This window comes from Notolabrus celidotus, chromosome 11 (genome assembly GCF_009762535.1).
Source record: "Notolabrus celidotus isolate fNotCel1 chromosome 11, fNotCel1.pri, whole genome shotgun sequence".
NCBI lineage: Eukaryota > Metazoa > Chordata > Actinopteri > Labriformes > Labridae > Notolabrus > Notolabrus celidotus.
The window spans coordinates 35,706,065-35,729,047 of NC_048282.1; the positions used below are offsets into that span (position 1 = coordinate 35,706,065).

The 22,983-nt window shown below is 39.9% G+C and overlaps 3 protein-coding genes across 7 annotated transcripts; 1 reads left to right on the forward strand and 2 right to left on the reverse strand.

The window, feature by feature from the left end:
• Window positions 1-292: 292 nt before the first annotated feature.
• Window positions 293-3,189, reverse strand: LOC117821107 (galactose-specific lectin nattectin-like). Of its 3 annotated transcripts, XM_034695160.1 has the most exons (6): window positions 2,884-3,189; window positions 2,551-2,690; window positions 1,840-1,905; window positions 1,655-1,670; window positions 1,462-1,547; window positions 293-520 (listed from the first exon to the last, which is right to left on the reverse strand). In XM_034695160.1, exons 3-6 carry the CDS (start codon window positions 1,903-1,905, stop codon window positions 332-334), a joined length of 357 nt encoding a protein of 118 aa, XP_034551051.1. In that variant the 5' UTR covers window positions 2,551-2,690; window positions 2,884-3,189; the 3' UTR covers window positions 293-331. The 3 variants fall into 3 exon arrangements, with proteins under 3 accessions (XP_034551051.1, XP_034551050.1, XP_034551049.1); XM_034695159.1 differs by having other exon boundaries at window positions 2,551-3,189; XM_034695158.1 differs by lacking the exons at window positions 2,551-2,690; window positions 2,884-3,189 and having other exon boundaries at window positions 1,840-1,977.
• Window positions 3,190-5,512: 2,323 nt separating this feature from the next.
• Window positions 5,513-9,747, reverse strand: LOC117821105 (galactose-specific lectin nattectin-like). 3 transcript variants are annotated; one of them, XM_034695157.1, is made up of 8 exons: window positions 9,370-9,747; window positions 9,071-9,210; window positions 8,346-8,411; window positions 8,161-8,176; window positions 7,968-8,053; window positions 7,135-7,272; window positions 5,858-5,966; window positions 5,513-5,711 (listed from the first exon to the last, which is right to left on the reverse strand). In XM_034695157.1, exons 3-8 carry the CDS (start codon window positions 8,409-8,411, stop codon window positions 5,632-5,634), a joined length of 495 nt encoding a protein of 164 aa, XP_034551048.1. In that variant the 5' UTR covers window positions 9,071-9,210; window positions 9,370-9,747; the 3' UTR covers window positions 5,513-5,631. The 3 variants fall into 3 exon arrangements, with proteins under 3 accessions (XP_034551048.1, XP_034551047.1, XP_034551046.1); XM_034695156.1 differs by having other exon boundaries at window positions 9,071-9,747; XM_034695155.1 differs by lacking the exons at window positions 9,071-9,210; window positions 9,370-9,747 and having other exon boundaries at window positions 8,346-8,483.
• Window positions 9,748-14,034: 4,287 nt separating this feature from the next.
• On the forward strand, window positions 14,035-22,766 carry LOC117821103 (macrophage mannose receptor 1-like). The gene is made up of 6 exons (XM_034695153.1): window positions 14,035-15,039; window positions 15,853-16,037; window positions 16,192-16,408; window positions 21,437-21,778; window positions 21,897-21,991; window positions 22,333-22,766. The coding sequence occupies exons 1-6, from the start codon at window positions 15,000-15,002 to the stop codon at window positions 22,462-22,464; spliced, it is 1,011 nt and encodes a 336-aa protein (XP_034551044.1). The 5' UTR covers window positions 14,035-14,999; the 3' UTR covers window positions 22,465-22,766.
• The last annotated feature ends 217 nt before the right edge of the window (window positions 22,767-22,983 follow it).

Here is a 22,983-nt window from a genome sequence, read left to right on the forward strand (position 1 = left end):
AAAACCTCTGACCTGTTGACTCCAGGCCTGGCTCCGCTCATCATGACTTTGGTTTGTTGTTGTAGTTAAGTGAAATACGATCTGGTGATAACACAGAGTGTTTTATTCTGAAAATTAACCGGATGTTTTCATTTTGTTTTGGTGAAACCTGACTTCCTGTCCCGCTCCATCTGCTCTGTTGAGATTGATGCGTCGTGCTCCGGCATCCGGCAAAGATAGAAGTCTTGTGTATCTGATCCGGAGGACTCTGACCTGCCGGATCAGAGACGCAGCAGGAACACAACGGAGCGGATCCAGTGGAAGTTAACACATTGACTAGAATAGAAACCTATCAGATCTGTGCTAATTTTTCTGTTTTTCTGTCAACAGTAGAGTTTCTCACCTGTACTGCGTCGTAGCCTCCGATCCAGGTATGCAAATGTGCATTGTTGGTCACTCTTGCAATCAGATTGTTGAGGAAATAATTTTCCTCAGAGCTGTGGATTGAGGCCAGGTTCCCTCCGATCTTGATGCAGTGGCTCTGATAACATAGAAATAAAGAGAAACAAAGACGTGAGAGGTAACAGGATTCCACACACTGAAATGAGCGTAGCTAACATTCACACTAGGGTTTACGTTGCTCGGTATATAGAGAAAAAAAAAACAATAATAAAAAAATACTAAATACAAATAACCATTTTGGTCGTAGTTTCAGCTTTCCCTTTAAACCGCATGTGAAAAAATGGGCTGGTCTTATATTCTAATATATATGTAAACGTCTACATGCCAACTTTCATTCATAACTGTGCAGTGAAGCACCAGATTTTTTTCGTGTATCCCAAACGCCACACGTCACTTTCACTGATTGACGTAGCGGCACAGAGCAAACAGTCTGACATGAATGCTCAAAAACAGCAGGATAACGCTCCACTGATGACGCATGCTTGAAAAATTGCGTAACCACAGCTCCTATTTGAATATCAATCAAGTTGAGCCTTCCAGCATGATGAGTTATGAATATCAAAACATACTCGGTGAGGGCGCCCCTTCCAAAACACTAAAAATGTTGACTGACTCCCTGACTGCTTGATCATATTAATTATTAATTGATTAATTTAACATTTTAAATGTGATTTCCTGGGTTCCTGTGTCAGTGTTTTTAGTGTTTTGTTGCTGGTAAATGTAAGTCATTAAGCAGGTATGGCTATTCAAAGCATTTGTCGGACAGTTGTCACACACTCTTTGATTCCCTCTTCAAACAGCCAGGATCCTCAGAATTATTTTTTTTTTTTTTATTTAACCAGATAAGTCCCATTGAGATCAAGACCTCATTTTCAAGGGCGACCTGGCCAAGAGGTCAGCAGCACACGTCAGAATAAATGGCACAACTCAACAACATGGAACATATATGCAGACAGTGTGTAGAAGCAAACAATAATAATTTAAAAGTTACAGAATAATAGTTCCTGCTTCTTTACGTACCTCAGCATCGACCCACCGCTTTGTCGAGCGGTGGAAAATGAAACAGCGGGAGCCAAACTGAGTCCAACCAGGAGGACAGGCGGGAACTTTTACACAGAGAGATGTTGAAAAAGAGTAAAAATAAGTCATGCAGGTCAAAACGTCAGCTGTGGTAAAAGATTCAAATGTAAAACAACAGATTCTAGTTACTCACCTGTCTCTTCTGACATCTACAAACAAGAACACACAGTTTCATCAGTTTGAGCCGTTCAGCATTCATCAGTCCTAATTATTAATATTATACACACTCATAATCACACATTCAGCCCATAAATAGATGCTGTTTCTTTAAACAAATACACAAAAACTCAAAGAAAGAGACGTGCAGAGTTTTCTTACAGCTCCTGCGATGAACAGTCCGCTCGTCAGACTCAGGAGGACAAACATTTGAACACTTGATGCCATCTGTGGAGACATGCAGACAGTTTCTCACTTTATGTATTTATACAGCACCTTTCATACACTCAAGCATGCAGCACAAAGTACAACAGAGATGGTAAAATAATACAAAAATGATCATAAAACATTCCTGAAAATAAAATAATTAAGGGTAGAAAAGCAAAATTAAAAATCAGTTGAAGTTAAAAAGAAATACAAGAAATAAATAAGATAAATAAATGTCATAATAATGCAGTCCAGGGCTGAAAATAAATGACTCCAAATTAAAAGCCAGATTAAAAAGTTAAGTTTACTTTTAAAAATCAGATAATTGTTAATTTAAGATCTGTTTATTTGAGCGTTTACACATTCTATACAGAAGAGCAATGTAAACAGTTAAGGCAAGGGATGTTTTTTTTGTGTAATAAAACAAAACAAAAAACCCAATAATAATAAATGATAATTTGAACTAAAATATAGATGAATAAGAAAATGAATAATAGTGAAATACAATAAAATAAAAAGGTTAATATTTAAAAAATAAAAAAGTGCAAAAGGTAAAAAAAAAATATAATAATACAAAAAACAAACTAAGAAACTAAAAGAGTAAACAAAGATCTGGTAAATTTAACCACTTAAAAGTTTAAAGTTCTGCAGGTTATGAAGTTTTACCTTTGCTGACGTGACGACAGGCAGAACAGGAAACCACTCATTTCATAAAAGACTGAATCGGTCGTTTTATACCCCGTGTTGGTTTTTGGCAGCAGCATGTCCATCGTGTCATCGTCAGGTCGGGTAACACGGGGCGTCACCTCATGAGATGGAGATATGAGAGAATAGAGGAACTGAAAATTAATTTATAGTTTCCCTGTTTTTCTTGTTTGTTTAGATGTCTGAAAGATTTTGTTTTTGTTGCACATAGTTGAGGTCATGAGGTCTTTTCTTCAGATGCTTTGATTTATCACTTTGGTATGTTAACTTTCTGTAGAACTGGATTTAAAATACCTCTCACTTTAGCGGTGGATTGCTAACGCTAGTTTTCAAAAGTCACAGGGCTGATCATGGTCGGGTCTTTAACTGTTTCCTTGTTCTGTTATCTGCTATCTTTGTACTCCGAGTACTCCTGATCAAAGATAATATGTGGGGCCTGTAATAATGTGAAGCATGTGATTGGACGCTGACGCCCAGCACTCTCATGTGGACAGCTTAGGGGTCTTAAAGGATGCAGGGTTGCATGCACATCATCCAGCTTCTACGACTCGTCTCATCACTATCACCTCTCTCTCTTACTCCCCTCTATCTGTCTTTCCAGACCCACTCAGTCGAGGCATGATGGCTGTCTAACATGAGTCTGGTTCTGCCTGAGGTTTCTGCCTGTTAAAAGGAAGTTTTTCCTCACCACTGTAACTAGCTAAATACTGCGATGTGCAATGCTCATGATGGATTAAGGTGGGGTCAGACTGAGTCTTACCCTGTCTTGGTGTTGGGTCTCTGTTCATAATTTGACATAGAGTGGTCTAGACCTCCTATGTTTGTAAAAGCGTCTTGAGATAACGTTTGTTGTGATTTGGCGCTATACAAATAAAGATTGATTGATTGATTGATTGATCATCCTAAAGACTGAGTTGTTCTGCAGTGTGCAGCCATGCTCAGCTGATGTGCTTGTGTTTCTGTGTTTCCAGAGAAAGAGTTGGAGTTAAAAGTTTTTATAAGACCCATGCACACTTCAAAATTCGCTCAGTGTCCAAGTGTGCAGCAGTTATTCAACACAACACAGTTTTAACAGATAGAAATGTCCCCATCAGCTCTTTTGGCCTCTGATCCCAATCTGACTTTTAGATGTTGCTTTCATTAAAGTGAGTTATTTTTAAGGTGCAGCTGGGTGTCACGTGGTCGTCAGTGGGATATTTACAACGCTTGGACCATCAATGTCTAATTGCGCAATGACGTCATCACGCTAGCTGAAAAATCTGCATTTAGAACAAGGAGGGATTTTAAGGAGAATCAAAGAACTTTGATCCCGACATTAAAGCGTTCTTTGAAATGAATTAATCATTCATACAGTTTTTGTTATTTTTGTTACGTGGCTTGACAACAGCTCAGTGAAGTAGTGAACATCGTAGATTGCGGGAACTCGAAGGAGACAGCGAAATGAAAATGGCAACGGGACAAAGACGTCAAAAACAGAGATTTCAGAAACGGCGACTTTGAGAGATGTTTTCTTTTTTGCTTTTAACTGTTTGTGCTGCGCCATCTTCCTGAAACAGCAAAGATATATTTTTCTGAAGATTGTACGAAAATGGCGACTCAGCACTGACAAGATGTCTTTTTCCAGAGACAACACTGGACTTTGAGTCTTCACATTTAAGGCACAAGGTCAAGAGAGAATTCTTTAAGGTAAGGTGTGTATTAATGCCTGGTAGCACTTCCTTTGTCTCTGTGATTCGTAGTACTTAGTGAAAGTGATCGGCATGTGACGTGCAAGAGGAACACTCGAATGTGTCGCTCAACTTGCGCGTTAATATCGCGTGTCCTCATTTACTTTACATGTAATTCACCCGCGCGTGTGATGTATTCACGTTGGGTGTGAACACCCCACAATTTAAGCGAAACGGCTGGAAACATTCTGAGTTTTAGACCAAAGTTTGTGCTCTGAATGTTCACTTAATCATTGCAAAGTTATCTCTCAGTTATTATTGAAGCTGTCAGAAAGGGGCTTTGCTCTGTCTGACGGCTTGCGCCCTGCTCCACAGGACGCGTGTTTGGAGCGTAGCGCCAGCTCAGAGCAGGCAGGATCAGCTGGCTTCAGTAAAGAGAGAACCACATAAAAACAACAGGTTACAGAGCCTTTCTGTGGTTTACTTTTTGCTCATTTGGAGTGTATTCCATTACTTTTGTGCTTTAATCATCACTGAGTATGCTGCAGAACTCTAAAGTTTCATTTTTGCAGGTTTAGTTTGATATGAATAACTCTGCTCTATTCTGTTGTCCTGTTACCTTCTGACACAGTGATCATCTTAAAGTCCTGTTGTAGTCCACATGGATCACTGATATGTGGCAGTTTGTAGCTTACATCCATAATTGATGAGTGTTTCTGATCTATACGATTTTTAAACAGTCGGGAGTCCATATAAGATGTGTTATTTTGAAATTGGCGAATGTTGCATGCGATTCTTGTGCCAGACTTCCTGTCCAGGTCGTTCTTTTGTGTGCAGATTGATCCTTGCTGTGCGCGGCAGGTCTGTCGAAAATAGACATAACGCGTATCTTTAGCGGAGCGGCGCGGGGGACGCTCCCGAGACGGAGCTGAGACGCCCCGAGGCGCTGCCTGTGGACCCTAGAGCATTGACTAGAATGGGAACGTGTCAGCTGCGACGTGCGCGGTGCAGCCGTAAGTCAACACAGCGCATCCTGTGCATTTTGGAGGTTAGTCATCTGTGCTTCGTTCTTATCAACATAGTATTTCTATGACATTGATTTAATAGGAAAGTCACGGCACAGACAAAAATACACAAGAAAGTCATCATTTCATTGTTTATGATTGGCTGGTTGATTACAGAACAAAGGTTTCAGTATAATGAAACAGACAGTGATTGGAGAAGTCTCTAAATACACAAACTTCAAGATGTCACAATCAGGAGAAAATAATCAGAGTTTATTTTTGTTTGCTGGTTGTGATTGTGTTTGATTTTTAAATGTGGTCGTAGCCTGACATCACAGAGGAGGTGGAGAAGTTGTGGCTTTCGTCGCAGACTATTCAGGATCTGTTTGCACGTCCTTGGCACAGACATAAGGGAAGTGATAGTAACAACGGATATCGTTCCAGTAGGATCCTGTGGGGAGAGATTCAAAAACAAAGCTTTAACACCTCTTGTCTACATGCACCTACAGTATACCCAGAGATGTAAACGTGCACTTCTTTTAATCAGCCTTATTTCTCCTCCTGATGTATCATGAGGTCAAGCAGCTATTCTTTTACCTGCCCAGTTCATGACTATACAGTGTTCGGTTCCAAGGTTGTTGGGCTCCCCGGGACCCCAGCGCAGATAATCGAACCTTGTGCCGTCACTCCACAGCCACTTCCCCTCCTGGAAGAGGGAATTAGATCTGATTTAAAGACGATGCATACGTGACAAAAGCAACACGAGGCAAGGTTAGATGATGATGTCTCCGATCCGCTGCTGTCCGGCTCCGTGCTTTCTCTTCCGTCAACGCCCACTGGCTGAGTTTTAAGAACGCAGCACAGAGCAGGACCGCTGGAGTCATGTGACCGAGGTTTTCCTGCAGTAATTACTGAATCAAGGATTCTTCTCCTCCTCTCCTCATCCATGTTGTCTTCATGGTCCTCTGAAAACCTACCAACGGAGTGGATCCAGTGGAAGTTAACACATTGACTCGAATAGAAACCTATAAGATCAGGGGCCGTGACGGATCAGAGACGGACCGGACACAGATCTGGTGGAATTTGGCAGTAAATGACAGATTTCAAGTTCTAGTCGAGCACAGGCATCAATGCCGGTAAAACTGAGAACCATGATATAAGGCTTTGGCTCCGGCCTGTTCATCTTTTGTTGTGGAGCACAGTTAATGTCTGTAGGTCTTTAGTCTCCCTCTGTTATGAGGAAGTGTAAACTCTTCTTTTAGAGGCTTTATCTTGGTTGGATTTATTCTCGTGCATTTCCTTGAATCTTTTCAGAGTGACGATTCACCAAGTAGCTTCTCACATTACTCGTATTCCCTGACGCAGCGTCTGCATATAGTTTTTTGTTTATCTGTCACCTTTTCTTCTTTCTCATTTCTTGACATGGGGAAACAGAAATGCTGTTGCACATCAGATTTAAAAGCTGCAGGAGCATCCTGGACACACTCCCTGCACCAGGCCACTCTGAGTCTCTAATATTCAATATGAAGCCCATGCAGAAGTGCTAAAACCTGCAGTTCATCCAGCGTCCAGAAACCACATACACACACATTCAAAGAGACGCTCTCCACAGCAGAAATAAACATGTTAACAGGCTGGTTCCAAAAACAGTTTAGGTCTGAGTAGCTCATTTCTCTATTAGCTGATACTGTACGGGATGAAGTTTTTATAAGTTGTTATTTTGAAAATTATAAACTTACGAGTTTTGCCTAAATAAGGGCGTGGCTGGCTTGATTGACAGGCGGGCACACTGTAGCTGTTAGCGAGGAGGCTAAAGGCCTGCCTCTTTACCTCTTCTGTCTTCTCTACCTTCTGTCAACAGTAGAGTTTCTCACCTGTACTGCGTCGTAGCCTCCGATCCAGGTACGCAAATGTGCATTGTTGGTCACTCTTGCAATCAGATTGTTGAGGAAATAATTTTCCTCAGAGCTGTGGATTGAGGCCAGGTTCCCTCCGATCTTGATGCAGTGGCTCTGATAAAATAAAAATAATGAGAAACAAAGACGTGAGAGGTAACAGGATTCCACACACTGAAATGAATGTAGCTAACATTCACACTAGGGTTTACGTTGCTCGGTATATAGAGGTATCATCGGCCAAAGTATCAGACTGAGAAAAATACTGAATACAAATAACCATTTTGCTTTCCCTTTAAACTGCATGTGAAAAAATGGGCTAGTCTTATCGGGTGCAGAGATTCATTCATCTGGAATATATGGGACACTTTGATTCTATCTCTGTGCAGCTTCCCTGAACTTTGGGACTCTACCAGTTTTTATGGGATCAGGAATGACATGTTTGTTGTTACCGTTTTTCTTGCATGACATAAACTTTAGTGCTTATTAGATCATGAAGCGCTCTATGATATATAATATGATCTGAATGTAAACCGGATTAGGCCAACTGCACTTTTTCTCAATGCAGCAGGTTGGCATAGACTGACTCCCTGTGCTTGATCATATTAATTATTAATTGATTAATTTAACATTTTAAATGTGATTTCCTGGGTTCCTGTGTCAGTGTTTTTAGTGTTTTGTTGCTGGTAAATGTAAGTCATTAAGCAGATATGGCTATTCAAAGCATTTGTCGGACAGTTGTCACACACTCTTTGATTCCCTCTTCAAACAGCCAGGATCCTCAGAATAATAGTTCCTGCTTCTTTACGTACCTCAGCATCGACCCACCGCTTTGCCGAGCGGTGGAAAATGAAACAGCGGGAGCCAAACTGAGTCCAACCAGGAGGACAGGCGGGAACTTTTACACAGAGAGATGTTGAAAAAGAGTAAAAATAAGTCATGCAGGTCAAAACATCAGCTGTGGTAAAAGATTCAAATGTAAAACAACAGATTCTAGTTACTCACCTGTCTCTTCTGACATCTACAAACAAGAACACACAGTTTCATCAGTTTGAGCCGTTCAGCATTCATCAGTCCTAATTATTAATATTATACACACTCATAATCACACATCCAGCCCATAAATAGATGCTGTTTCTTTAAACAAATACACAAAAACTCAAAGAAAGAGACGTGCAGAGTTTTCTTACAGCTCCTGCGATGAACAGTCCGCTCGTCAGACTCAGGAGGACAAACATTTGAACACTTGATGCCATCTGTGGAGACATGCAGACAGTTTCTCACTTTATGTATTTATACAGCACCTTTCATACACTCAAGCATGCAGCACAAAGTACAACAGAGATGGTAAAATAATACAAAAATGATCATAAAACATTCCTGAAAATAAAATAATTAAGGGTAGAAAAGCAAAATTAAAAATCAGTTGAAGTTGAAAAGAAATACAAGAAATAAATAAGTTAAATAAATGTCATAATAATGCAGTCCAGGGCTAAAAATGACTCCAAATTAAAAGCCAGATTAAAAAGTTAAGTTTACTTTTAAAAATCAGATAATTGTTAATTTAAGATCTGTTTATTTGAGCTTTTACACATTCTATACAGAAGAGCAATGTAAACAGTTAAGGCAAGGGATGTTTTTTTTGTGTAATAAAACAAAACAAAAAAAACAATAATAATAAATGATAATAATTTGAACTAAAATATAGATGAATAAGAAAATGAATAATAGTGAAATACAATAAAATAAAAAGGTTAATATTTAAAAAAAATAAAGTGCAAAAGGTAAACAAAAATAATAATAATAATAAAAATAAACAATGATAATAATAATAATAATACAAGTAAGAGTAAACTAAAATCTGGTAAATTAAATAGATTAAAAATGTTAAGTTCTGCAGGTTATGAAGTTTTACCTTTGCTGACGTGACGACAGGCAGAACAGGAAACCACTCATTTCATAAAAGACCGAATCGGTCGTTTTATACCCCGTGTTGGTTTTTGGCAGCAGCATGTCCATCGTGTCATCGTCAGGTCGGGTAACACGGGGCGTCACCTCATGAGATGGAGATATGAGAGAATAGAGGAACTGAAAATTAATTTATAGTTTCCCTGTTTTTAGTTTTAGATGTCTGAAATATTTTTTGTAGTGTTTTTCCTTATGCTTTGATTTATCACTTTATGTTAACTTTCTATAGAACTGGATTTAAAATACCTCTCACGTTAGCGGTGGATTGCTAACGCTAGTTTTCAAAAGTCACAGGGCTGATCATGGACGGGTCTTTAACTATGTGTTTGTATCTTTCTAATCCGAGTAATCTAATCAAAGCTAATATGTGGGGTCTGTAATAATGTGGGATTGGACGCTGACGCCCAGCGCTCTCATATGGACAGCTTAGGGGTCCTCGCTCTCTCCAGGATATTCATCCTTCCTTCTTGTAAAGTCCAGAGTTTGTTGCTTCCTCCTGTTGCTTTAGTGAATTCTGTTGCATCCCTAGTTTTGTCGTATGTCGCATCAAATTGGTAGTACTGGACATGGCTCTATGATCATACTGCATATATTGCAAGTGGCTGTTGAACTCACTTTCTAGTTTAAAATATTTCCACACTGTTGATGTTTTAGCCAGGGGGTTGCTAATGCTAATGTAGCACACTGTCCTGTGTTTGGAATGTTTTCACTAGGTGCCGTAAAAGCTGAAGCCGTAAAGTTTATTGTATCTATTCATAATACTTATTTTTTAGTTCATTTAAATTTTAATTAAATTAATTTTCTCTTTCTTTCAGACTGGACTTTTTAATTATTTATTTTTTTAATGAAATATTTGTGCATGAGATCTGTGTCTCAGTGATGGTAAAATAATAAAAGAGAATGATCACAAAACATTCTTGAAAATAAAATAAAATAAATAAAATACCTAAGGGTAGAAAGCAAAATTAATAATATGTTAAAGTTAAAAAGATCAGAAAAATACAAGAAATAAAAAGGTTAAATAAATGTTATAATAATGCAGTCCAGGGCTTAAAATAAATTACTCCAAATTAAAAGCCAGATTAAAAAGGTATGTTTACTTTTAAAAATCAGATTTTTTTATTTAAAATGTAGTATACTTTAATTTTTACACATTATATACAGAGGAGCAATGTAAACAATTAAGGCAAGGATGTTTTTTTGTGTAATAAAACAAAACAAGTGAATGAATGAAAAGAAAACAGTAATACCAAATGATAATAATTTAAAATAAAAGACAAAGAAGAAAATAAATAATAGTAAAATAAAAAAAATAGGTTAATATTTTAAAATTCAATAAGTGCAAAAGGTAAAAAAAACTAACAATAATCATTGCAAAATAATGCAAAATTAACAATAATAATATTAATAATAATACAAGTAAGAGTAAACAAAAATCTGGTAAATTTAGCGATCTGTCTGAGTCTAATGGCTGCATTGTTTTGTGTTGCGTAGGCTGAGTCTAAATATATATATATATATATATATATATATATAATTATTAGTTTTTAATAATTTTTTTATTGAGTATATACAGTTCCTTGAATCCAGATCGCTGGATTACTTGCACATTTCATTCTGCTGCATATTGTGCTCAGTGACACCTGACGTAAATAACCACAGTGAGATGATTGGCTCAGATTGATGATCCCTGATCAGTTAAGAAATACCTCAATAGATAACTGTGATGGGATTGGGACATCCCTGCTAGCAGAACATCCTCACATGTGAATTTATTAACAGAAGTTTATGCTGTGATTTAACTAAAGACAAATTGCAAAGCAAATGTTCATGAAGGTCACGGAGGTCAGATGTGTTCATGTTTGTGCAGACGGAGTTGATTGTTCCTCCTATATTTTGGACAGGGGCAAAGGTGTTTTGCCTTTTGTAACTTCCTTCAGTGGATCTAAATATCTAAGAAGTTCTCAGCTTTGCTTTATGAATTCACATGAACAGAATGAAATCTGACTCGCCATGTGGCCTGAAGCGATTTCCTTGTTGGCGATGTTTGAAAGGCTGAAATATGCATCGGAAAGTTTCTCTTTTGAGGAAAGAAACTAAAATATCTTTGAATGTAAAACAATGAGGAAATGTCTGTTTGTTTTTGCAGACTGAAAACAATGAAGCAGTGATGCTACAAGTCCTGATGGAAAGTAAGAGGGCGTAGTCAGAAACTGATCCAGTTTGAGACGAATATTTGAAGCTGTAACAGAAGACTGATGACTTGGTTTGTCAAGTGAAAGCATCTCATTCAAATAAAGTTCAAGAAGTCAAAATGTGCTCATGCTTCTCGTGGTTCTGCAAAGCAACAAGATTCATTCAGAGGATGGGCGATGATTTTCGAATATTCGTTCACTTTGTAAAAATCGAAGAGTTACTTCGAATATTTCCTCATTTTAAAAGTAACATTTTTCATAGTTTTCAACGGTGCCTAATTGCATTTGCAAACAGAAGAAGAAGAAAACATTAGCAACAGTCTTTTTTTTGGGGGGCCTTTTTGCCTTTATTGGATAGGACAGCTGAAGAGAGACAGGAAATGTGGGGAGTAGAGAGCGGGGGAAGACATGCAGGAAATGGACCGACCGGGAATTGAACCGGCGACCCCTGCAACGAGGACTGTAGCCTCTGTATGTGGGCCGCTTAGACCGCTAGGCCACCAGCGCCCCACATTAGCAACAGTCTTGACGGTTTTCTACACACGTATTTTCAGAGACTGAGCATGGCTGTAAGATGTAAACACACACGACGCCACGTCACAGAAACACCGACATAAAGATGGAGACAGACGCTGTGAGTGCCCGCTACTAGCAGCACCTCGTCCTGCTGCTGGTTAACGTGACTGCCACACAAACGTGACTTTAATGGGACAGGTGTGTGTGTGTGGGGGGGATTCGAATAATCGTTGAATAGACGCCAATGATTAACGAATAGTATTTTGGCTTGAAACGCCCTTCCCTATTCAGAGCATGTTTTCACTGGATCAGCGTCTCCCTGCTAACCTCAAGGACCTCATTATTATAAGTCCTGTTCCTCGTTTCGTACATTAATCTACAACCTCAGTTGGATTTGTAAAAGTTGGATAGATGCACTTAAAGATTCCTGTTTTTACACCTCTCTCAGGTGGGGCGTTGAGATACCTCCGAGGAGGAAGCAGATGCAGAGTTGAAAGACGATAAGCAAGGGTTGGTTTGCATATAAGGAAATGTTTTCAAGTCTATTTTTTTTGTTGCTTCCTTATTATCTTAAGTTGCATCATTGTCTGAGGAATCAAGGACATGAGATGGAGTATGTGAGGAATTTCATTCTTTTTATTAAACCAACAAACTGCAGGGTTTGGATCAGGGTTGTTATTATATTTTTCAAAGATCTGTTTATTTGAATTTTTTTTGCATTATATACAAAATATATCAATTTTAAAAATTAAGGCCATTGGTGTTTTACTCCAAGAGTCGCCACCTTGTCGTGGTGGAGGGGTTTGTGTGTCCCGGTGAACCCGGGGGCCATGTCGGGGTCATCAGCCTCTGGTAGGGACTCCCATGGCAAATTGGTCCCGGCGGAGGGGCCAGACTAAGAGCAATTCAGAAAACCTCCATGAAACGGCAAAAAGGGATGAGAGCTACCTCTCCCAGAAGAGGGAAACCGGGGCACCCCCTGCTCTCCTCCATGGGGCCCGGTCATGCTCAGCCCGAAATGATAACATGCCACCATGTGGGCCCACCACTTGCAGGGGTAGGCATGTGGGTTGAGTGCTTAGGAAGCCGGGTGGCGGTCCAGGTAGGAGACCTGGGCATGCTGATCCCTGGTGGCATAGACGGGCTGATGGGACATGGAACGTCACCTCGCTGGCGGGGAAGGAGCCGGAGTTAGTGTGGATACAAGCGGCTGAAATGAGTTTCCTCCAAAGGGTGTCTGGGCTCAGCCTTAGAGAGAGGGTAACCGCCCCAAAGCATGATGCTGCCCCCACCATGCTCCTCTGTGGGTCTGGTGTTCTTTATGTGATGTGCAGTGTTGTTTTTATGACAAACATACCTTTAGGAATTATGGCCAAAAAGTTCAGCCTTGGTTTCATCAGACCATAAAACATTTGATGCTTTTGGGAGACTTCATGTGTGTTTTTGAAACATTTTGCCGGGCTTGGATGTTTTGCCACCCTACCCATAGCTGAAACATATGAAGAACAGGAGAGATGTTGTCACATGTAGTACACAGCCAGTACTAGTCAGAAATCCCTGCAGCTCCTTTAATGTTGCTGTAGACTTCTTGGAAGCCTCCCTGAACAGTTTTCTTCTGGTCTTTTCATCAGTTTTGGAGGGATGTCCTGTTCTTGGTAATGTCACTGTTGTTCCATATTTCCTCCACTTGATGATGACGGTCTTCACTGTGGTCCATGGTATATCTAATGCCTTGGAACATGTTTGTACCCTTCTCCTGACTGATACCTTTCAACAATGAGATCCCTCTGATGCTTTGGAAGCTCTCTGTGGACCATGGCTTTTGCTGTAAGATGAAACTGAGGACATGTGATGAAAATCCTCCTCGAACAGCTGATCTTTATTGGGATTAATCAAAATCACTTTAAATTATGACAGGTGTATACTGACTACTATTTGTCATGAGTTTGAATGTGATTGGTTAATTCTGAACACAGCAACATCCTCAGTTATAAGAGGGTGTGTACACTTATGCAACCTCATTATTTTAGTTTCTTATTTTTTATTCTTCCCCCTAAAATGTTTTAATTTCTTTCAGTTGAATTGTTCATGTTATAGGTCACATTAAAGGTGGAAAAAATTCTGACATGATTAATATTGGTCTCAATTTTTTACATCACAAAACCTGGCATTATAACAGGGGTGTGTAGACTTTTGATATCCACTGTAGATCTATGATAGTGTGATTAATATACGCCTTCTTCTGTATCTTTGACTTTAATAACTTGAACGCTGTAAGACGAGTGTGTGAAGCGTGGCGGCGCTCTAACCTGCTGTGACGGATGACATCTTAGAGCAGGTGAATCATGTTTGACCTCTCTGACTTAATGCAAAAACAACCAAATGACTCTGAAGGGCAAATTTAAATTAGTTTTCATCCTTCCCTGATCCCTTTGAGGTAAATTCAAATTACAGCAGCACAAGAAAGAGTCTGAAGAGGAAGGAAACAGAGAGAGCTATGTGAACGATGAATACAGCAGATTTAAAACATGTTTCTCCATTGGACAGTTTGCAAGAACTTATTTGAGGCCGACCTAAAGTCCTCCTCTCCCCGCCTTGGGGCATTTGTCCCCCAGCAGGAGTCAGGGTCAAGATTGGCATCCAATCAGCAAATAGCAAAATGGTGGTTCTATTAAAACGTCTTCAGCCTGCCTTCACTTCCTGCTTACTCTACAAACAGCTTCACCTCCTCCACCCCAGATCTGCTGTGTCTGATTTTACCAGTGTCATACAGTTGAGGTCAAAATGATTAGCCCCCCCTGGGAATTATGGAACATTTTCCTTAAATTCTGCCCAATGTTTGCATAATTGATAAAACATGATATAATCAAACATTTACCGGTTTGGTGATATCTTGTTTACATGACGGGATGTCATTTCTGTCTCTACATGGTCGTGCGTTCACAATTCTCCTCTGCTCTCTGTATCGCGCACAGCAGAGTTCCGCCCCGATGCGTCAATAACCCCTGACCACACCTTTGTGATCTGTTTTGTTTCTGACCTTGATTAAGTCAATTGAAGTCAAATTACTCCCACACTCTCCCTTTTTAAATTGTGAGCTGATCACCTGTTTCAAAGTCTCTCTGTCCGGACTCTCAGATGGGAAGGAACAGAGAGTGAGTGAAGATGGACAAACTTCTTCTCATCATCATCATCGCTGCATCGGGTCAGTGTTTTTGTATTCACACGTTAATATCATTCATAACTTTTTATATTGATCAATCAATCGATCAGAGAGAGGAGATATATAGTTTATCTAGAGGGACGGTATCTTCAGTTTAATAGAAAAGAACTTTGTGTGGAGTTGAAAGAGAGCTAGAAACTCTCAGAACCTGGTTTGATGTTAACAAATTGTCTCTTAATATTAAAAAAAATGAACGTATGGTTTTTGGGGCTTCAAAGAGAAACTACTTTAAAAAATCTGTAATGTTAATACTGAAAGAGTTTCTGAAACTCCATTCCTTTGAGTGGTGATTGATCCTAAGTCAACATGGAAACAAAATACTGACTAGTGTTGTAGTCGAGTCACCAAACCTTGAGTCCCAGCTGGGTCTCTAGTCCTCACACTGCAAAAAACTCAAAATCAATCAATCAATAACAATCTCATTTTAAGATGTCTTGTCAAGTCAAATTAACTTGCTGCATGGACAGATAATTTCACTAGTTTTAAGAAATTTTCACCTTGATTCAAGTTTTTTTACCGTATATCTAAGCTACTGTTATCTGTTATCTATTTTCATAGTCCATTTTTAAACTGTCACTGCACTACCTGCTGTGTGTACATAGGCTGTTTTTATAAAACTGTATTTTATTATATTTCATTGTATTTTATATCAAAATTTTAGATATTTAAAATCTGGAAGAGAGAAAGCATCTCCTTAACCTGAACTGTAAAAATAAATGCACTACAATAACACATCTGAATACACTGAAACACAATAATACAAGTCTCATCTTATCAGCATGTCTGTCACTACAGGAGCGTGCGCTGCCTCTTCACAAGTTATACGTCAGTACTATTTTTACTATGACGCCAAGACCTGGACCGAAGCCTTGCAGTTCTGCAGAGAGAAGCACACCGACCTGGCCACCATCGACAGCATGGAGGGAGTTAACACTCTGAGGAGCATGGCAGATTCAGGCAAAATGGCCTCCTCTAATAATGTGAGCTCACCTTTATTGTGTCTTTATTATTGATTGTTTAAAAAAAGGCAGCTTTGAAGCTTTAAACGTATCCACCTAATATCAGAGACCCTGTGGAGGGCTCTATGAACAGTCTGCTTTGTTAATGATATGTATTGTACCATGTGATCTCCAGAGAGCCTGGATTGGGATGTATGATGACCTGGACAGCTGGAGATGGTCTCTGTCAGACCCAAGTTTCTACGACCCTGGAGAGACCGAGTTCAGAAAGTGGAATACTGGAGAACCTGACGCTTATTCGGGTATAGAGCACTGCGCAATAATCAAACATGGAGGGTGGAACGATGTAAACTGTTTGAGAGCCTATCGGGCAATCTGCTGTGACATCACAGGTGAGCACATGAACTACTGTAGGTACATGTCAGTTTTATTCCCATGTGTTTCTGCTTATCTTTGGTAACATAGATGTCATGTCACCCTGCATGGGTGATGTGTTCACTTCACTGGGAAACATTGTGTCACGTAACGTTGTCACGTAACGTTGTCACGTAACGTTGTCACGTAACGTTGTCACGTTACGTTGTTACGTTACGTTGTTACGTTACGTTGTTACGTTACGTTGTTATGTTACATTACGTTGTTACGTGTTACGTTACGTTGTTACGTGTTACGTTACGTTATGTTACATTGTTATGTTACATTACGTTGTTACGTGTTACGTTACGTTGTTACGTGTTACGTTACGTTGTTACGTTACATTGTTACGTTACGTTGTTACGTTACGTTGTTACGTTACCTTGTTACGTTACGTTGTTACGTTGTGTTACGTTACGTTGTGTTACGTTACGTTGTGTTACGTTGTGTTACGTTGTGTTACGTTACGTTGTGTTACGTTGTGTTACGTTGTGTTACGTTGTGTTACGTTACGTTGTGTTACGTTATGTTGTGTTACGTTACGTTGTGTTACGTTACGTTGTGTTACGTTGTGTTACGTTGTGTTACGTTACGTTGTGTTACGTTACGTTCTGTTACGTTACGTTGTGTTACGTTGTGTTACGTTACGTTGTGTTACGTTACGTTGTGTTACGTTACGTTGTGTTACGTTGTGTTACGTTACGTTGTTTTACATTACATTGTTTTACGTTAGGTTGTTATACGTTACGTTGTGTTACGTTCCGTTGTGTTACGTTCCGTTGTGTTACGTTCCGTTGTGTTACGTTCCGTTGTGTTACGTTCCGTTGTGTTACGTTGTGTTACGTTACGTTGTTTTACATTACATTGTTTTACGTTAGGTTGTTATACGTTACGTTGTGTTACGTTACGTTGTGTTACGTTCCGTTGTGTTACGTTCCGTTGTGTTACGTTCCGTTGTGTTACGTTCCGTTGTGTTACGTTGTGTTACGTTACGTTGTTTTACATTACATTGTTTTACGTTAGGTTGTTATACGTTACGTTGTGTTACGTTCCGTTGTGTTACGTTCCGTTGTGTTACGTTCCGTTGTGTTACGTTCCGTTGTGTTACGTTGTGTTACGTTACGTTGTTTTACGTTACGTTGTTTTACGTTAGGTTGTTATACGTTCCGTTGTTTTACGTTACGTTGTTTTACGTTACGTTGTTTTACGTTACGTTGTTTTACGTTACATTGTTTTACGTTATGTTGTTTTACGTTACGTTGTTACGTTACGTTGTTACGTTACGTTGTTACGTGTTACGTTGTTACGTGTTACGTTGTTACGTGTTACGTTGTTACGTGTTACGTTACGTTGTTACGTTGTTACGTTCTTGATTCAGGCTCCTTATCTAACTATAGACCGATATCTAACCTCCCCTTTATCTCTAAAATCCTGGAGAAAGTGGTGTCAGTTCAGCTCTGGGACTTTCTAAAGAGTAACAGTTTGTTTGAGGACTTTCAGTCGGGGTTTAGAGCCCACCATAGCACAGAGACTGCACTGTTAAAAGTAACCAATGATCTACTAATGGCCTCAGACAGTGGTCTTCTTTCCGTACTTGTTTTATTAGATCTTAGCGCTGCATTCGATACGATTGACCATCAAATCCTGTTACAGAGATTAGAGCAACTAATTGGCATTACAGGAACTGCGTTAGCTTGGTTTAAATCGTACCTAACAGATCGATCTCAATTTGTTCACGTTAATGAAAAGTCCTCAGTGCAGACCAGGGTTAGTCAGGGAGTTCCACAAGGATCAGTGCTAGGACCAATTCTTTTCACCTTATCTATGCTTCCTCTAGGTAACATCATGAGGAAGCACTCTATTCATTTTCATTGTTATGCTGATGACACTCAGCTCTATCTATCAGTGAAGCCAGAAGAAACCAATCAGTCATCTAAATTAGTTGCTTGTCTAAAAGACATAAAGACCTGGATGACCAGAAACTTCTTACTGCTAAACTCAGAAAAAACTGAAGTGATTGTTATCGGCCCCAAACACCTCAGAGAGACTTTTTCTAATAATATAAGTACCTTAGACGGCATTAGTCTGGCATCCAGCACCTCGGCTAGGAATCTAGGAGTCCTATTTGATCAAGATTTATCCTTCAACTCCCAAATTCAGCAAATCTCAAGGTCAGCCTATTTTCACTTGCGCAATATTTCTAAAATTAGACACTTCCTATCTCAGAGCGACGCAGAAAAACTAGTCCATGCATTTGTTCCCTCCAGGTTAGATTACTGTAACTCCCTCTTATCAGGCTGCCCCAATAAGTCTCTAAAGATTCTTCAGCTAGTTCAAAACGCCGCAGCTCGAGTATTGACTAGAACTAGGAAGAGGGAGAACATCTCTCCAGTGTTAGCTTCTCTACACTGACTCCTCATAAAACCTAGACTAGAATTTAAAATCCTTCTTTTAACCTACAAAGCCCTTAAAAATCAGACACCCTCGTATCTTAAAGAGCTCATCGTGCCCTATTACCCCTCTAGAACTCTACGCTCCCAACATGCAGGCTTGCTAGTTGTACCTAAAATCTCTCAAAGTAGTATGGGAGGTAGAACCTTCAGTTATCAGGCCCCTCTCCTTTGGAATCATCTACCAGTCAGGGTCCGGGAGGCAGACACCCTCTCCACTTTTAAGAGTAGGCTTCAAACTTTCCTTTTTGACAAAGCTTATAGTTAGAGCTGGATCAGGCTTGGACCAGCTTTTGTCATGCTGCTATAGGCCTAGACTGCCGGGGGAACTGGCACACTGACACACTGGGATCCTAGCTCACCCCCTTCCCCCCAACCCCCTCATCACTTACTTTAACTCTGCCTGTCCCATTAAAGTTACTAACCATAGACCTTTCTGGAGTCCCTGAGCTCCCTTGTCTCGTAGATTCCTCTGAGCTGCCGTAGACGTCCTCCTGCTGCGGACGTGCTGGACTCCAGCTGATACGGACGTGCTGGACTCCAGCGGCAACAGCTTCTACAACTCGTCTCATCACTATCACCTCTCTCTCTTACTCCCCTCTATCTGTCTTTCCAGACCCAACACGGTCTCAGCAGATGTGTGTCTAACATGAGTCTGGTCCTGCTGGAGGTTTCTGCCTGTTAAAAGGAAGTTTTTCCTCACCACTGTAACTTGCTAAATACTGCGATGTGCAATGCTCATGGTGGATTAAGGTGGGGTCAGACTGAGTCTTACCCTGTCTTGGTGTTGGGTCTCTGTTCATAATTTGACATAGAGCGGTCTAGACCTGCTCTGTTTGTAAAAGAGTCTTGAGATAACGTTTGTTATGATTTGGCGCTATACAAATAAAGATTGATTGATTACGTTACGTTGTTACGTTGCGTTAAGTTACGTTGTTCCGTTACGTTGTTCCGTTCCGTTGTGTTCCGTTGTGTTACGTTGTGTTACGTTGTGTTACGTTGTGTTACGTTGTGTTACGATACATTGTGTAACGTTACGTTGTGTTACGTTACGTTGTGTTACGTTACGTTGTGTTACGTTACGTTGTGTTACGTTACGTTGTTTTACGTTACGTTGTTTTACGTTACGTTGTTTTACATTACGTTGTTTTACGTTACGTTGTTTTATGTTGTTACGTTGTTACGTTATGTTGTGTTACGTTATGTTACGTTGTGTTGCGTTACGTTGTGTTGCGTTACGTTGTGTTACGTTACGTTGTGTTACGTTACGTTGTGTTACGTTACGTTGTGTTACGTTACGTTGTGTTACGTTACGTTGTGTTACGTTAAGTTGTGTTACGTTGCGTTGCGTTACGTTGTGTTGCGTTACGTTGTGTTGCGTTACGTTGTGTTGCGTTACGTTGTGTTACGTTACGTTGTGTTGTGTTACGTTGTGTTGCTTTACGTTGTGTTACATTGTGTTGTGTTACGTTGTGTTGTGTTACGTTGTGTTGTGTTACGTTGTGTTGCTTTATGTTGTGTTAAGTTGTGTTGCGTTGTGTTGTGTTACGTTGTTACGTTGTGTTACGTTACGTTGTGTTACGTTACGTTGTGTTACGTTACGTTGTGTTACGTTACGTTGTGTTACGTTACGTTGTGTTACGTTACGTTGTGTTGCGTTGTGTTGTGTTACGTTGTGTTACGTTACGTTGTGTTACGTTACGTTGTGTTACGTTGTGTTACGTTGTGTTACGTTGTGTTGCGTTGTGTTACGTTGTGTTACGTTGTGTTGCGTTGTGTTGTGTTACGTTGTGTTGTGTTACGTTGTGTTACGTTACGTTGTGTTACGTTACGTTGTGTTACGTTACGTTGTGTTACGTTGTGTTACGTTACGTTGTGTTACGTTGTGTTACGTTACGTTGTGTTACGTTGTGTTACGTTACATTAAGTTGTGTTACGTTGTGTTACGTTACGTTGTGTTACGTTACGTTGTGTTACGTAGTGTTACGTTACGTTGTGTTACGTTGTGTTACGTTACGTTGTGTTACGTTGTGTTACGTTGTGTTACGTTGTGTTACGTTACGTTGTGTTACGTTACGTTGTGTTACGTTACGTTGTGTTACGTTGTGTTACGTTGTGTTACGTTACGTTGTGTTACGTTGTGTTACGTTACGTTGTGTTACGTTGTGTTACGCTACATTAAGTTGTGTTACGTTGTGTTACGTTACGTTGTGTTATGTTGTGTTACGTTACGTTGTGTTACGTTGTGTTACGCTACATTAAGTTGTGTTACGTTGTGTTACGTTACGTTGTGTTATGTTGTGTTACGCTACATTAAGTTGTGTTACGTTACGTTGTGTTACGTTGTGTTACGCTACATTAAGTTGTGTTACGTTACGTTGTGTTACGTTGTGTTACGCTACATTAAGTTGTGTTATGTTGTGTTGCGTTACTTTACGATGTGTTATGTTACTCTACGTCATTTGTTGCATTGTAACTTATTGTATCCATTGGTGTCGTATCGTGTCATATTGTGACGGCCTTGTATTTTGATTCCTCACTGTGATCTCATTTCAGGTCCTAATGTCTCATTTGTCATCACCCCCACCCCCATGACATGGACTGATGCCCAGAGCTACTGCAGAGAACACCACACAGACCTGGCCAGTGTGAGGAACGAGGCAGATAACCAGAAGGTAAAGGAAGTGGTTCTGTCTGGACTTTTATTCTGGATCGGCCTCTCCAGAGAGTCCTGGAAGTGGTCAGATGGGGGTAACTCCTCCTTCAGGTACTGGTTCTCAGGTGAACCTAATAACGCTGGTGGAGTTGAGTCATGTGGGTTAATGGCGTTCGATCATGGTGGAAAATGGGAGGACCGGCCCTGTGACTACAAGAAAGCATTCGTCTGCCAGACTACAGGTGAGTGGTATCTTTTGGGTTAAGCTGACTTTGATTATATCATCTTACAGTGGGTTTTCCACTGAGAACTTGAAACATACAACAGAGGAAAATAAGACTGTTTGTCTGTTTCTCACAGGGATATCAAAGCAAGTGTTCAGACTGAGTGTGCAGAAGAAGAACCCCTCTCTGGACCTCAACGATCCTGCTGTGATGGACGACATCTTAGAGCAGGTGAATCATGTTCCACCTCTCTGACTTCATGCAAAAACAACCAAATGACTCTGAAGGGCAAATTTAAATAAGATAATGAAAGGCTTTACTGTTCCTTTGGAGGTACATTCAGCAGCACACAACACATCTCAACAGGTAGAGAAGAGATTCAGACTTATTGATGAACATGAATGCATCAAATTAAAAACATTAACTTCTTGCTGTTCAAGAGCTGAATATCATATTTAAATTAATGTTGGATTGTTGTAATGAGTCTGGGTCTCCACAGAGACCCTCCTCTCATGTCCCAACTGTCCACATTGACCCAGTTATTAACACAAACCTGACCTGTGGTGTCTCAGATCAAACAGAAGCTGAAGGACGGGGGTCTGGATGAAAACATCAAACTGAGCTGGAGGAAGCAGCCGGATGGAAACGTCTTCCAGAAGGTGAAGACCGAGGAGAAGAAGAAGAAGGGGGAGGAGGACCTTTAATGTCGTCAAGAGGACTTCTTTCTTTAACATCCTGGTGTTGCAGGTTAAGCTTCAATAAGTGAAGTTAGAACAGTTTGTTGTTATTTAATCTCTTAAGTCAGTTTCTAATCTAATCTAATAAACTGTGTTGAGTTATCTCTTGGCTTGTAGGACGATGTAACAGGAGTCTGACTTTTCCTTACATTTAGAGATAGTTGAGATGAAGTGTGTGTGTATTTGTAGCATCAGTCTCTGTGGCTGATTCAGAGTGACTTCATGTTGTTGTAAAATGCACAAGATATAAATAAAGTCCTTTAAAGTAATTCTGTGTTCTAAATCAATGTTTCACAAGTCCTTAGAATAAAAGTACAGTACTTAATAAAACTGATATATTAAACTTTATTTATATGGAGCAGCTTAAAAAATTTAGATTTTAAAGATGTAAATCTGTGACAAATCAAACTCGAAATTTTCGAGTTTATAAAGTCGTTCATTTACAAGAACACTGATCTGGAGGATGTGATCAGAATCAGAATCAGC